The 15,477-nt window shown below is 49.0% G+C and overlaps 2 protein-coding genes and 1 long non-coding RNA gene across 5 annotated transcripts; 1 reads left to right on the top strand and 2 right to left on the bottom strand.

Moving 5' to 3' along the window:
• The first annotated feature begins 371 nt into the window (after positions 1 to 371).
• On the top strand, positions 372 to 4,289 carry chpt1 (choline phosphotransferase 1). Its single transcript, XM_086103309.1, has 8 exons — positions 372 to 790; positions 1,656 to 1,803; positions 1,874 to 2,015; positions 2,086 to 2,170; positions 2,300 to 2,431; positions 2,501 to 2,659; positions 3,143 to 3,268; positions 3,361 to 4,289. Exons 1-8 carry the CDS (start codon positions 551 to 553, stop codon positions 3,475 to 3,477), a joined length of 1,149 nt encoding a protein of 382 aa, XP_085959435.1. The 5' UTR covers positions 372 to 550; the 3' UTR covers positions 3,478 to 4,289.
• Positions 2,548 to 3,320, bottom strand: LOC147186312 (uncharacterized). The gene is made up of 3 exons (XR_015099245.1): positions 3,173 to 3,320; positions 2,839 to 2,927; positions 2,548 to 2,666 (listed from the first exon to the last, which is right to left on the bottom strand). It is a non-coding gene; the product is annotated as an uncharacterized LOC147186312 (long non-coding RNA).
• Positions 4,290 to 4,339: 50 nt separating the features above from the next.
• On the bottom strand, positions 4,340 to 14,692 carry gnptab (N-acetylglucosamine-1-phosphate transferase subunits alpha and beta). Of its 3 annotated transcripts, none has more exons than XM_086103303.1 (22): positions 14,330 to 14,692; positions 13,063 to 13,148; positions 12,856 to 12,975; positions 12,626 to 12,676; positions 12,351 to 12,553; positions 12,184 to 12,248; positions 11,972 to 12,106; positions 10,257 to 10,418; positions 9,959 to 10,138; positions 9,715 to 9,885; positions 9,503 to 9,626; positions 9,141 to 9,347; positions 8,953 to 9,061; positions 8,089 to 8,791; positions 7,701 to 7,900; positions 7,284 to 7,503; positions 7,066 to 7,179; positions 6,908 to 6,993; positions 6,737 to 6,835; positions 6,501 to 6,668; positions 5,587 to 5,677; positions 4,340 to 5,128 (listed from the first exon to the last, which is right to left on the bottom strand). In XM_086103303.1, the coding sequence occupies exons 1-22, from the start codon at positions 14,516 to 14,518 to the stop codon at positions 5,057 to 5,059; spliced, it is 3,555 nt and encodes a 1,184-aa protein (XP_085959429.1). In that variant the 5' UTR covers positions 14,519 to 14,692; the 3' UTR covers positions 4,340 to 5,056. The 3 variants fall into 3 exon arrangements, with proteins under 3 accessions (XP_085959429.1, XP_085959427.1, XP_085959428.1); XM_086103301.1 differs by having other exon boundaries at positions 14,353 to 14,690; XM_086103302.1 differs by lacking the exons at positions 12,626 to 12,676; positions 13,063 to 13,148; positions 14,330 to 14,692 and having other exon boundaries at positions 12,351 to 12,591; positions 12,856 to 12,948.
• Positions 14,693 to 15,477: the final 785 nt, after the last annotated feature.

Here is a 15,477-nt window from a genome sequence, read left to right as displayed (position 1 = left end):
AATGCGGCAGTGATTGCTTTGTGTGCCATTAAAATGAGCCTGCATCACTTGTAAAAGTCCCTTATCTGAAATAAAGTACGGAACGTTTTTTATCCAGATACACAAAATTGTTGACAATTTCAGATAAGAACTAGATAGCAGTTATGAGATTTCATTACCTGTTACGAATTAACTACACAAGGTAGCCAACCTGTTGGACTCATATGACAAAAACCGTCTTTTCTTAAGGTGAACTCTCGTGACTGGCAGCATTTTAAAAACATACATCAATAAATCAGTTGAGAAGGTGCCCATTTTTCAGTTTCGGTCAACTGTGGCGGAAGTGGGCCCTTTCCGGTGTCACACTTCCGGTACATACTCAAACTGTCCGAAACGTCATCGCCCGCGCGTGGTTGGTTCCGCCTTGCAAATGCCCTCAGCACATTCGCCTCCCTCTACAGGCCAAATGCGCTGCTATGTTTTGGGCTTGGCCGAGATAAGGTAGCCGAATCTGAGCCTCTTTTCCTGGCAGCCTGCGGGAATTCGTCACGGTCTATTTCGAGGAGAAACGATGGCCCATTTCCTGTGGTCGGAGCCGCTGTCAAGCGCGCAGCTCAAGCGGCTGGAGGATCACAAGTACAGCGCCTCGGGTCGCTCCCTGCTGGAGCCACCGTGCCAGATCTACTGGAACTGGCTGGTCCAGCAAATCCCGACGTGGGTCGCCCCGAATGCGCTCACCATCGTCGGCCTGCTTGTCAACATCGTGTCCACGCTCCTGCTCGTGTTTTTTTGCCCCAAAGCTACGGAGGAGGTAAGTTGAGACGACCTTGGACAAAGTTTCTACACCGACACTCGCTCGCGAAATCAGGTTAGGGCATTAAGCAATTTAATGTTATTTGACTACTTCCAAAATCGGTTTGATTTCACTCATTTGTAGAACTTATCAACGGGGGCAAATAAGCACAATGGGCAATTCGCTTCTCGTTGCGTTTAATTACGGGATTTAATAGTTGCTACGGGTAAGCAAAAGGTAAACCAGCCTTGAGTGGTGCTTCAATGGCTTAATCTTTCGGTTATTGGATCTGAGACATATTACATTTATTTGTTTGCGTCCGTCAACCGACCGATCGATCGATTATTGAGATCTGCCACCTTAGCTGACGTCAGTAATCTGGCAGCACCTTTCCTCACGGGTGAACTACACGCGCTGGACCAGTCCAGCCTGCTTGTTGTGTTAATCACGTTTCTTGCTTACAACTCACACAAAGTCCACATTTTATCTGTTTGCACGCCCATCTGCATTGATTATTCACTCATTAAGCTGCAAACACCACGTTGCATACATTTTTCTGTATGTATTTATCCCCGCTGTCCAATAAAAAAAGTCTTGCACCTCCAAATGTTTTTTTAACTCAACGAGGGGGAAAAATACTTTGTAATTCCATGTTTTCCAATTTAGAGCAAGTGCTACTTTATTCTTTCAATGTAAGTTTGAAGACTTAGCTTTTCTTTCGAGGGGTGGGGCTTCAGTCAGTTAATTTATAAAAAATGCACTTCAATGCTTTTCTTACTTTCTCCAAAAACAATACATGAATGAGGGTTTCTTTGACCTCATTGGAAGTCTGCGCTCAACTGAGTATCGTTCTGCTTCTTTAAGTGTCACATCTCACCTTCAGGCTCCAGCATGGGTCTTCATCCTGAGTGCTCTGGGCCTGTTCATGTACCAGTCTCTGGACGCCATCGATGGCAAGCAGGCCCGCAGGACCAACACCAGCTCGCCCCTCGGCGAGCTCTTCGACCACGGCTGTGACGCCGTCTCCACAGGTGCTCTCTGGAAACCCTGTAAAGTTTTCCACATTGTTGTTAACGGAGGTATCGCATCGTCCCGCTGCAGTGTTTGTCGCCGTGGGAACGTGCATCTCCTGCGGCATCGGCCGATACCCCCACTGGATATTCTTCTGCGGCTTCATCGGGATGTTCATGTTCTTCTGCGCCCACTGGCAGACCTACGTGTCCGGAACCCTCCGCTTTGGCCTGTGAGTCCCCCACGAGGGCGCACGCCGACCCACGCTCATCCAGCCCAACCGTCGCTTTCTCTCTTGGCAGGGTCGACGTCACCGAGGTGCAGTTTGCCATCATCACCATGTACCTGATGTCCGCATTCGGTGGGGTGAGCCTTTGGCAAACCACGGTAACTCAACCGCCTTGGTGAATTTGGTTTCCACCAAGCAGCATGGCAGTTGTAGAAAGATGTCCTCCCTTGTTATTAAACTGAAATATCATCACAAACAAGTTCTTCAATCTGTGTGTCGCTTTAAAGTTGCCCCTCATTGGACTGAAGCTGTACATCTTCCCCATCGTGGGCATCGTCGTCGGGGCCCTCTACTCCTGCCACAACTACTTCCACGTCATTCTCAATGGCGGCGTGGGCAAAAACGGCTCCACCGTGGCTGTAAGCTGTGCCGAGTCACCTCAACAGATGTCACGCTGCACAAATAAATAAAACATTGGTGTTGCGCAGGACACAAGCGTGTTGAGTCCCGGTTTACACATCAGCCTCATCCTCACGCTGGCCTTCATCATCTTCAAGAAGTCATCCAGTCGGCTGTTTGAGAACCACCCCTGCCTCTACCTGCTCGCCTTTGGCATGGTCATCGCCAAGATCTCCAACAAGCTTGTGGTGGGTTCTGCAGGCGGGTATAACGGGGGACATTTTGAGTTCTCAGAAATCTAGTCTTGAAATTGCACACGTGCTGTAAAGTGACATCAAGGACTTGTTTCCAAATACATTGTACATGTTTGAAGCAAGTTGATGAAAAATTGCAGTGAGTCAACGATGCCTACAACCCGAAAAAGTACCTTTCCTTCGGACCGTCTGCCGGCACAGCCGCTTTAGAGCGCCTGGTTGTCGGCCATCACGTGTGAATGGCAGAGGAGCGATGGGAACTCTGTGAAGTGGAAGAGTGAGGGGAACTTATCAAAGTGTAATGCGACAGTCAGGGTCTTCGCGCTGATTTTAGAGCGCCTCGTTGTACAGTTCCTGATGACCTGGTGGGATATTTAAGCCTCGTTTTTAATACATGGCCATTCCCTTAATCATTCAAATTTCTTCTGCGGTGTGTCAAATTTTGAAAAGAACATTTCCGACCCTGCACCCGCACAGGTGGCGCACATGACAAAGAGTGAGCTTCACCTCCCAGACACTGCCTTCATCGGCCCGGGCCTCCTCTTCCTCAACCAGTACTTCAACAGCTTCGTCGACGAGTACATTGTCCTCTGGATCGCCATGGTCAGTTCCTAGTATTGCACTTTATAACGAGTCAAAAGGGAGCATTGTCAAAGCTTCAGAGTTTCAATGAATACAAACGACATGGCTTTTAGGTGCTCTCCCTGGTGGACCTGACGCGCTACTGCACGGGCGTGTGCCACCAGATTGCCGGCCACTTGCGCATTCGCGTCTTCAGCATCACGCCGCCCGGCCCCGCCCACCGCGACTGACAGCTTGCCCGGCGGGAGGAGGCGGAGGGAGACGCCGATCTCTCCCCGCTCCTGAAAGCAGACGAGGACGAAACAAGACCCTGCACCCCATGCCTTGACCAAGTGACCACCACTGCCTAAAAAAAACACAAAAACCTTGCCCACCAAAGTAATGTTCAAAAACAAACAAAAACTCATCTGACATACCAAAGTTATAAAAAAAAAAAAAACTAAACTTTTTTTTTTTTAATTTGTTCAATAAATGTGACTGAATGCGATCAATCGGGGATTCAATGGGGGGTGGGGAAGAGGTGTTTTGGTCAGCAGGCGATGTGAAGCGTTACTTTTCATGTCATCGCCATTTGTTCTGCTTTCTGACTTCTCCCTTAAGGGCTAAAAATGAATGTTGTGATTGTATACAATACAGCTGACAGAGCCTTAATTCATTTTGTGGTTAAAAAAAAAAGTTAATCATGCAAAACAACTTTGTACACATTTTTCACTAAGATCTGCAATACAGAAGCTTTCCTCTTTTAGACAGATTGATACGTTTCTCCTCCAGCGAATATAATGTGCTTATTATTCAGGTTTCCAGGGATGAAAGGGGTTTCTTCTTCTTCTTCTGTGGTACCGCTTTACTATTTTTAGGTACCGTTTCCTGGTTTGTACTCTGGAAAGTAACATTGGACTTTCTGTTTCCATGACAAACTACGAATTGAAATGTACAACCGTGATTTTTCACTGTTCACTAACACAACTGTCCTGAAAATTTTTTATTCACAAATGCGTGTGTGGGAGGGAGCATGAGTTTGTAATAAAGACAATATTTTTCATGCGTTTGTCTTGTCGCCGTGCTTTCGCAAACAGCAGAGAGAGACAGATGAACCCGGCCAAACACAATTTATTTCAATCGGAAGAACCATAGCAACTGACTTTTAAAGGGCGGCGACACACGTGATAAAGCGCTCGGTCTCCACGGCCACGTCACAATCCCAAAAATAAGTTAAGAGCCGAGGTGTCTGAATTTCAGACATTATAGTGAGTCTGCCGAGTCCCACGGGGACACCTGTGCGCAGACGCCGAAGAGGAAAGCGGCAGCGGCCAACAAACACTCTGATTCAAGGAAGGCTCATCCACGCACGGACGCATGCACATTGGTAGATGAGATTTTCACAAACATTTGTCAAAGAAAGTATCGGAATGAACACAGAAGGCACTTCTAGATCGCATATTGCTGAAGACACAATCAACAATGACTTAAATTAACGATTCCTTTTCATACAATTCTATTAAAACAAAGTGGGCGGTAAAATGTCCGACAGTTCCCATCACGACGGCAAAAGAAAATTTTGCTTTGGGAACACCAGGCAAACCATTACTGTCCGTTCGGTCGTGTTTCAGCACACGGCCTCAAAAATAAAAACAAAACTGAGTGTATGTAGAGGACCTCAGGAGTGTTAAGTTAGAATCCATGAAAAAAAATCATGGGCTTCATCACTAGTTTAGCTTTTTTTTCGCCAAATGGAAAAAAAAAATCTACCAAACAGGACGGAGGAGGTGCTGCTGCTGCTGCTGCTCGTGAGGAGGAGGACTTCATGGTTCATACTCTCTCGGGGTTGTCATCCTTGGCCATTTGGCGTCGGGGGAATAGCTTGCGCTTTAGGTGGATCAGCTGTGAGAAAATGGGAGTACGCGACGAGACCAATGTGATAGCTGCGGACCTCTCGGAATGTGTTTTGATGAAGATATCAAACGTTATGGATGCTAAGGGCTGGGTGTGGGTTAGCAATGGGATTGTCTTAAGGTCAGCGTAACTGTTAACCTCTCTGGCTCAGGAGAGACACCGCAAACCGCTGCGATCACAGCACCAAGTCAAAACTGATTTGTTCTGGGCTTTTTTTTGGGCGGCAAAATCGGTGGAGAATACGCAATCTGACTCCGAGAGTCATCGAGTCCTCCCGAAGGAGGAAGCAGACGAAGGGCGGGGGTGGAGGGTCTTTGGTTTCAGCGGACTCAGGTCCTGGCACTGTTCGTCACATATGAGACGGGCGAGCCGCCTGATTGGGCATTTGGGCGGCGAAGGCGCGAACCACAGAAACGGAGGACGCGGAAGACACGGAGGCCACTGACCTGTTCGGCGAAGAAGGACATGACGGTGAAAGCCACCAGCGTCACGAGGACACAGTGGGTCCAGAACTTCAGCTTGTCCCGGTAGACTCGCCTGTTGGGGTGGGGGAGGGAGAAGTTCCATTAGGAGACACGCTTGTGGACACGTTAAGTGGATGAACAAAAGCAAAGACGGTGATGCAACACCGCGGCATCCAGAGGTGACAGCGCTTCACTCAAACGACACTCCAGCAGGTGACGAAACGCTCAGCTTACCACGACCATCTGAGGGGGGCTCGTCTAATTTTAAAGTCTCTGTGTGAGCCCTGACACTGGAACACCCACCGCCCCCCTTGAAGAAGAAGCGTGGCTCTTTGGACATGAACCCCCCCCCCCCCCACCCACCCACCCTACCTCTCCTGGGATCCCCATGGTGACAAGTTGGCAACACTTGGCCCAGCGTGCTGACAGCCACTTGGCTGCTTTTGATGTTATGATGCTGCCATTATTAGCAGCTGGCATGCCGCCACGAGCGCCGAGAGACGTATTGATTACCTCCACCGGGAGGTCGCTTTCACGACCCGGGGCGTTGACGTCTGTGTTCCGACTTTCTTGCGACGCTTCTTGAGAACACAACGTGGTCTCTGACTTATTTATTTGAGGTGAAATGTTCAAATCTTCTCTGTGTCCAAAAAACTGGTAAAAGTGTAACGTCGTCCGTTGCTTTAAGCAGGTGGTGATATTTAACTTCTCCTTCCAGATTTTTTTGATCAACAATTCAATTCCTTTCACGGCATTTCAAAATCAGACATGCTCCCGTCCTGGGAGGGTCTTGGCTTGTCCTGGAGAACTCAATTTAGACACTCGCGCCTGCCATCCAAAGACAACGTCGGCCATCAAAGGTTTCTAATCAATTTCATGAGGTGGAAATGACCTACCATTCCTTGAGCTCGTCCATGTGCAGGAAGCGGTTGCGGTATTCCCTGGGCAGTTCAAACTGGGACGGCAGCGGGAACATGGAGTCGTAGAAGTCCCTCAGCACAGCCTTCACGGTGGCGGCATCCTTGTGGGCGTGGTCAATGTTGTCGTTCAGACAGATGAACTTCCTGCGGAGGGAAAGCTAGGGTCTTAGCTAGCGACATAAACTGGAAAACCGCATCGGGACGGACGGCACCTGGGATTCTTCCTGATGTCGTCCAACTGGCCCACCACGTGCGACACGTTGGTGCGGACCATCTTGAAGGCGATGTCCTCCTCGCCCTTGATCTCAAACCTGCGCAAGTGGTCAATTCTTAAAATCGGGAGAGTGGTTTAAGTGTGCCGGCGTTGCTTCTGGACGTCTCACTTGTACTTGTTCTGGTCCACGAAAGCTTTGCGAATGCGGTCCAAGATGGGCGTGCAGTGCACGATGAGGCCTTTAGTGACTGGCGGCTGGGAAACACATTCCACAATGTGACGAGAAAAGCGGAGAATCGAGATTTGCGTCTGGCTTGAGGTGTTCACCATGCTGTGGTCGTAGTAGGACTCCTGTGTGGGGTTCGCCAGGTGCAGCTGACTCAGGTTCCTCGGGAGTGTCTTGGAGCAGTTGATCAACATCTGCTCCAAGCTCGTCAGATCCTGCAAGGCCAAAAGAATAAAGAGAAAGAATGTGTCTTACTTCCGTCCATCACCAACAGAAAATAACTCATAAAAGTTGGAAAAGACCGGTTTCGTCGATCGACCTGGAGGCTGAGCGGCAGCTCGTGAATCCTCGTGGCGAGAGTGCGAATCTCGCGATCGGACAGGACGCCGGAGTGGTCGGTGTCAACCTCATCGAACACCTCCGAGATGTTAAGCTGCTGCTGAGTGCTCATCAGGAAGTAAAAGTAGGAGAAGGCAAACTGCATGTCGTCCGGGTGGCGCACGCGGTGGCCGGACGTCTTGTCAAAGTCGTCTGGGAATCTGCGGGAAATGAAGAAGCGGCAGCCAATTTGCGGCATGTCGAGAAAATCTCCACGCTTCGCTTATTAGCCACAGTTACATATGAAATTCTGAATAGAATGATCAAGTACTGAAAAGCGGTTCTGGCGCAGCGCTCGGTGCGCGGCGGCCTTAAAAGCGGTTGGCCCGCGGAGGGAGGCCCGGTCGCCAACACTCACGTGTCCTGCAGCTCCTGCATGACCAGCCTGTCAATCATATGTGGCATGTGTGCGGGGACTTTGCGGGACGCGAAGCCAAACTGGCGGTTGAGCAGCTTGTTGACGTGCCGCAGCGAGTCGGCAAACGTGTCCCGTAGCTTGCGTCCGCCGGCGGTGCCGTCCGTGTCGTACGTCAGCGCCCTCTTCAGGTGCTCTGCTTCCTGTTGAAAAACAAAACAAAACAAAACAAAAAAAAAACGGTGATCAGGATTGTTATCAGGTTCCTGCAGAGCTTGCTGATGTGTTGGAGGGGGGGAAACATCAACAGTTCACACCCTCCTCCCCAACAACGATACAAACAGTGAGTGAAGAGTTGTGATCACACCAGTCTCGATTTTTGTGAGCTCACCTCCAGCAGGTCTTGGAAGTATTTCTTCTTCTCCCAGGGCAGGAAGCCCCTGTCAACAGGGACAAAGTGCTGGAGCTTCCTCCCCACTTGAGCGATGTGGTTGGGCTGCGCTTGCCACTCAGTGCTCTTCACTTTGGTAATGTGGCGCAGCAGTTTGGGGGTTTTGGGCCTCTCCACCACGCTCGGAACGGCAAGTTGGTCCCCGTCAAGTTCTTCCCAGTCGGTGGTGAGCAGTTGAGCCTTGGTGAGGTTGTAACCCTTCAGCGTGATGTCTCCTCTGAAGAGTTTCTCATCCAGCTTTTCAAGCTCACTGCGCACAGGAGCTGGCAAGAGCGACTCGTTGACAGCGGGAACTTCTACGATGGCCTTGAGTTCATCCGGTTGCTTCCTCTGGATCTTGGGAGCCCTCTTGTCCTCGGGTACATCCGAGAACAAAAAGAGCGCTTCCGTCGTTGCGGAAGGCTTCTGGCTGGAACTTTCCCTGCTGGCCTGCGTCCTGTTAACCTGCGGAAGCAGACGCGTGTCGACGGTAACGTCGAAGATCTTGGTGAACGCCGTGCTGTCCTCTCTTTGGAAGGTGACGTTGTAATGGACCACGCTGGCATTGTGGCCGGGGTGGAGCAGAAGGTGGATGGTCTTCCATTTGTTGGCTACGGAGGTGTGACGCACTACCGGGTTGTCACTCACGTGGGCCTCCGAAACCCTATGAGGAGACAAAATGCCAAGAAGTTTGAAGCTTTCCCGATTCACGGGATTAAAGTCCAATTGGAACCTGTAAATGTTATGGGAAACATTTTCAAAATCCCCCATTCCATTTCTCATGGAAAGTTGCCGTCAATTTCTCGAGCCTCTTAACAGCCTTACCTGTGAGCCAGCCGCTCAAAGCTGAAATAAGGTCTGATCTCTCCAACTGGGAGGATGTAAGCGGTCTGGTCACTCAGCAGGGTGACACGGTGCAGCTCTCCAAAGTGGTCTGAGGCGCGAGCACACGAAGCGGATCAACAATCTGACCCGAGCTCGAGGAGAAGCGCTCCTATTTGCCTTGAACGCACCCGTGCCGCAGTCTCCCACATCGAAGCCGCAGGAGAGCACGTTGCAGGCTTGGTCACAGAATTTGTCCGCCAGCCAGGAGGTGGCGCAACCTTGGTTACAGTACGAGGCTGCGGCCAGGCCGAATTGACCGCCGGCAAACTGCCACATTTGTCCGCCGGGACCGCCAACGCCGACGCCACCGGGGAACCTGCCGCTCTCTGCGGCCCCTGACAGAAAAATACAAGTGGCACAAATTCCCAGTTCCTTCCAAATATTCCCATGTAACGTTTCCAATTCCCCCCCTTCTTCACTTCCCATGGAAATCTTTCCAGATACAGTATGTGCCGGAAATGTTCCACCCCCTCAACAAGTGGAACTTTACCAGTGCAGTCTCCTCCGTCCCAGTCACACGCAGAGTTGTTGCACGCCTTGTCACAATAGCCATCCTTGATCCAGGATCCCGGGCAGCCCTCTGCACAATTGGGAACGGGCCAGGTAAGATAGACCTGTGGGAAATAGAAATTGGGAGAAATTCTGTTCAGAATGTTTTCCTTCTTCTACTCATCTAGACTTCAGTTTCGACTCCAATTCCACCTTTTGTCCTTTCGAATGGCTGTAGAAGTCGTCCGGCCAGACGTCTTTGCCAAACATCACGTCATCGTTGAGGTAAATGAACTTCTGCGAGAGTCCCGGGATGCGGTGGATGTGGCTCTCGATGGCGGGCGAGCTGAACGTGGGGAGGTGGCTGTGGTTCAAGAAGAGCTCCTGCGGTTCAAAGGAAAACATTTTGGAAATGGATTCCGTTTGGTTCGAGCGCTCAACGAGTTACGGGGGCTACCTGATGCGTGACGACCGAAACGCGGGGGTTATCCAGGTTGAGCCAGGAGGGAATCTGCCCATTGGTGACCACGAAGACGTGTCGCACCCAGGGGGCGTGTTTCTCCACGGAGCGCAAAGAGTAGCGCAGCTCCTCATTGTCCTCGAAGCGGCTGGCCGAGACGTCCTCGTCCCGTTTGGGCTGCCCAACAACAAAAATGCCGTCAAGAGGTCGGCTTCCAGAGTCGGGAATGAGCGAATGATTCCGAATACGGTCGATCGGGTCATTTGTAAAGTGGCGCAACATGAACGGGATTAACCTGCGAGATGGCGGTCAGGTCCCAGAAGAGGTAGGCGGGACTAATGGTCAGCTCCTTCCCATCCAGCGTCAGGTTCTTCTTGGACTTCTGCATGAGGTCAGTGAAGTCTCGCGGGCCTTTGAGGTGAAGCAGAGCGACGCTGGCCTCCGAATACAACTCAAACTGAGGAACACACCATTTGACATACAGTTGGACCTCCATTTCAAACTCATCATGTGCAATTCCTTGAGCCGAACGTGACATTCAATATGTTGTCCTAATTAAGTGCTCATTTGCTAAATATAACCAGCAAATGCATTTCGTTTGGAAAACTCGGTGATGTCATCCTCACCACATACTGCACAGATAAACCATGTTGGGGGGGCTTTACCCAGCGGGTCAACCCTCCACCCCACCTTCCAAATCTAAGATTCCCAGGAAAGCGTTTGCTCGCCACCTCAGTCCATCATCGAGCGTCTCACATGAGCTGGCGAGCCACCACCTCCTCTCGCTCCTTTTAGGTGAGGATTACTCGGGTCTTAGGGAGCCAGCGCGGCCCGGATCACGTTGCATCTCTATTATAGTCCTCCGTTTAGGCCTGCTAATGCTCACGCGTGTACACAAAGAGAGCGCGTGGCAGCCTCACAAAGACTGCTTTCATCGCCGGCCAGCGTCAACCGTTCCACTCACACACAACCAATTCTGACAAAGGACTTGGTGGGGTGTCGTGATGGTCTTTCATCACGATGGCGCTGGTTCTCACGTCAGCTATAAATATGGAGCGTCACTCAACAACGGCACCCCTCCACCCTCCTCTATTCACCAGCAGCTCGCTTTCACAGGATGGGCTTGGCACCAGGAAACACCGCACTGTCCACAATCACCAATCGACCCCCCAGCCCCCTTGTGGGTGAAACGGATTAAACAGGTAAGGGCAGGTGACACGTGGGAGACAGCAGGCGGAGGTCACGAAAAATCCTGATGTCCTTCCAGTGGCGCCGCTCCACTCCAAACAGTTCCTCTAATATTAACCATCACAGGGGGCGGCTTAGATAATGGCTATTATTGGCTGGTCTGATGTGATGACACTCAATCTGTCCCCAATAAAGTGAATGGAAATGCCATTCCTCTGTTCCAGCCACCCCTCCCCATAAAACACAAAGGGAAACAAGCATAATGATTTCATCCAAACATCGTGCAGATTCTTCAGCTATTTTTTGAGAGTCCATGCACACAATATCAATTGCATAAGCCATCCAATGGGCTGGACGGGTACAAAATGGCTGCTGAACATGTTATGGTTTGTTTTGAATATTTCCCCCCAGAAACCTGCAGTCATCTCTCCACAGCTCCTTAGAACTTGCTCGTGATAACGCCTCATTTCTTTCAAGGTTGGGAATGGCCCTTACTCAAAATTCACTTCACACACACAAACACACACGCAAAAACAAGCTTCTATTAACCGCTGCTCTTAAAAGGTCAATATTAAGCTCATCTTCAGGCAGCGACATCTTGTGGTAGGAAAATATATTGCAAACGGGTTCATTTGGGTTTGAAGGGTGCAACAACGCCACCTGCTGCTTATTTTCGTCTTAAGCCACTTTTTAAAATTTTATTTTTATCAAGGGTACTTCATCCTCCGCCCTTGCTCTATTATTTTACTACCCTAAGTAAGTGAAGTGGACCCAAATGGCGAACATAGAGTCTTGACTGTGACTGCTCTGATTTGCGTTCACCTGTTTCATCTTGTTGGTGACAAAAGATGGCAGCTTTGCTCTCAGCTGCTCCGTCTCCTTGAAGGACCCCGGGAAACCACTGAGGTAGGCCAGCGTCTGCATGCGGATCAGACCCGGAGCCTCTTTATCTGTGGTCTGCGGAAAGTGGGATTCGATGATGGAAGCACAGTTTCCTTCAAAAGGCCATGTCAGGAAATTAATATAAAACTCACAAGGTAACATCTGGACACTGACAATTTCTTGTCTTCCTTGAACGCATCTATGTAGGCTTTCTCAGCTGGAAGAAAAGCATGAAAAAAAAAATACCCATCAGTTTATTTTTCTCATCACCCAGGACAGTCAACCGCGCTTTATCGTGCCGGCTATGTTTCGGACCCACCGTCAGCCTGGGAATTGAAGACCAGCACGGAGGCGGCGGTGGACGGGTGGACGGGCTTATGGAGTTGGAGCAACTCCTTGGCGGCTGCCAGCGCAGGTGAGAGTGGCGGCAACTCCTGGACCGTGGCGTTGGCCGGCAGGGCGGGTTCCAGCGCCAGCATGGGCGCAACGATGCAGTGAGACAGCAAACATTCCGCTTTGGCCCTGGAGAGGTGCGCGCGACGCCGGTCAGGAAAGGCAGACTTTTGCAAAAGGAAAAGGGACATTCAATATTACCTAACTTTCGGTTCTTCTGTTGTCTCACTTGCATTTTTCCCCAGACGTTCTCTATGTGGATAAATACAAAATTAAAAATAAAATATACAGTGCGACCTTGACTCACAAGCAGACACCAATGTCGGTCAAGAGGCCACACATCCAACACACGACTACGATGGTACATACAGTAATGACACTTAGACTTTCATATTTCAAGCAAGACTGAGAATCCGTGTCTGTTGTACTACCTCAGAGCTCTCTGCTCATCTGCCAGTTGCTCTCTCATGGCCTCCAACTCCTTGAGCAGAGCCACGTCTGTGCCATTCACCCACGTGTACACCACGTCGATGGGCATGGGGAGGCAGAGCCTGCATGGGAATGCAAAGGAAGCTCAGTTTTCACACACTACAAGATCACATGCTTATTTGAGCGTCAATAAATGAGATTCCGCGCACCTGCTTTGAAATGATTTGCCACCCAAGTTGTCTCTGTAGGAGTCAAACAGTACGTGGTACTGGTCTCGGCTCCACTCAACCACAACCTGACCGCAGAAAGCAATCGACTCAATACAACATGTGGTGGTATATGCCTGAAAGTGTAGAGCTTTTTTTCTATCCTTGCTTTGATTGAAATTAAAATTCCTCTTCCAGGCTGCTCTTTGAATTCATGACCGTGTCTTATTGCTTGTGTCATAAAGGAATTTCAAAACAGTCATAAAGGAATTTCAAAACAAGTTCGGTTTCCGTCTGTGTTTCGAAGGAGTCTTCTTATAGTAGAGAGCAACGAAGTGATTTATTTCGAGGCCGGCTTTTAAAAAGGTGCCTGCTAAAAGCAAAGAGTCGGAATAAAACATCGACGAAAGGCGCAACAACGATATCCGATGCAGGTTCGTCTTGGGAGCTACAGGACTTTTTTTTCTGTGTGCGCGCTTGGGAGTCTGGCTGCGCGACTTTGCTGATGACAAATGTCCTCCTGGGCGCGACAGCTGTTCCCAAACCATCTTTTGATATTCAACAAGACTTTGTTCCCAATTTGTTTATTCCCCCTCTGTGATTGAATCTAGCCTTTTTCCATCTGTTCGCCCCCTTGCTTTGACGTGATTACTCAAAAAGCCCTCCACCCAAACGTTTGCATACCTGTCAACTCATACGGTTTAGCCATAGTTCATACGGATTTTGTGGTGAATCTTACGTATATGGCCGTATCGCACAAATCATACGGATTCTGAACCCCCCCCCCCCCCCCCCCAGAATGGTGCTAGTCTACTCGAATGCTTTCATTTCCAAAGTAAATATGAATGGATGCTGTAACTTCGAGCCGATGGGTCAGCATTTGGAGTTGGTGAAAAAAGTAACGCAGGAATACAACTCTGAACACAGTAATGCCACTAAGTAGAATGATGATTAGACATTAACCAGACATTGTATTATGGAGATCTACAATAAATATCATTGAAGATTTCGTTGGGTTTTTTCTGCCGTTATTTTGACATATAAAATGCTTTGGTATGTTATAAGGATTTTTTGCTCTTTATAAGGATTTTTTTGGTAGTTTATACAGGTTGGCGCTCCGAAAAGTTGACAGGTACGCGTTTGGCCGACATCTCTGCGCTGAGTACGAACCCAAACGTCCAGACATGCCCAAAATTAACAGAAACTTTAAACATGACACCATTCTGCTCATAGATTTCTCTATCAACGTGTTCAGATGCTAAATGTGTACACAAAGGAGAAGAAGCTCCTCACCTCGCCGAACTGGAAAGCGGACACAATCATGAGGACGATTCCTCCGAAGCAGAGGTAGAGCCCATAGCGGTGGGACAGACAGGTGTACGTCTGCCTCTGCAGCAGCTTCAGCACAGAATTGACGACTACCATGGCTCTTCTGGGCCAACCATAGCGCCGCATTCATTCGACAATAACAAGCAAAATCAGCTTCTGACGGGCAAGCGCGTGGACGCTTCTTCGGCGGCAGCGTTTCCGCTTTCTCGCCTCCGCAGTTTGTCGCCCCCTTGCGGCGAGGAGGAATGCATGAATTTTATTCCGGCAGTTGGCAAACGATCAACTTTTCAGAATGTCAAATCATTTGGCAATTATATATGCAAGTTCCCTGATGACAATTACTGAACGCCTGACTTCAAAATGGAGTTTATGAATAGAATTGTTGTAAAATAAGACAAACATTTGTTTTTCTCCTCTAATTTTTAAAATTCGATTCATTCAAACCAATCCAGCTTGAAATTTACTCATTCCCATGACCAAATTTTTTGTCCCCAAAATTCCAAAATAAAAGCCAGAAATTCACTTTTTTTCTATTTTTGATTGATTCCAACTTTGACGCCTGCTGCTACGTGCACGTCATTGTATATCACTGCGTCATTCAAAATCATTTCACATCATCCCTCAATTTTTCATTCAGCCTCACAGCCTTCACAAGCAAATTCATTCGAGTTTTGTGTTGCATGTCTTTCAGAAGTGCTTTTTTTGTGCGCCATTCATATATACTGTATTTTTTTTTTTTCCGAAGAAATCAAATGAATGCCCATCACTGTAGATCAAAATACTTCTGACAGGAAATTATGACAAAGCAGGTATGAATGTTTTTGTGGAAAGGGAAAATATGCTCCGCAGCTGTCCAGCAACGACAGTCAGATGGCGCAGACATGGCAAGACTAAATGATATTTGGAAAATAACACATTGTAACGTCTTCCAGGGATTGGGGGAGAGTTTGTCAGTAACTTAAAAACAAAACGTTTGCTGGCTCATCGCTCTCAAAACAACAATAGATTTTATAACAAGTTTAAGAGACAAGAATACCATGTCTGGCACGTTCACTCAAAACCCCACAAAGTGAGGTGGAGGCAGACGGC

The sequence above is a fragment of the Hippocampus guttulatus genome, chromosome 22 (assembly GCF_054856545.1).
Source record: "Hippocampus guttulatus isolate MCC_2025c chromosome 22, RoL_Hgut_1.0, whole genome shotgun sequence".
Classification (NCBI taxonomy): domain Eukaryota; kingdom Metazoa; phylum Chordata; class Actinopteri; order Syngnathiformes; family Syngnathidae; genus Hippocampus; species Hippocampus guttulatus.
Note: the sequence above shows the minus strand (reverse complement) of the source record. Positions and strands in the feature narration are given on the sequence as shown.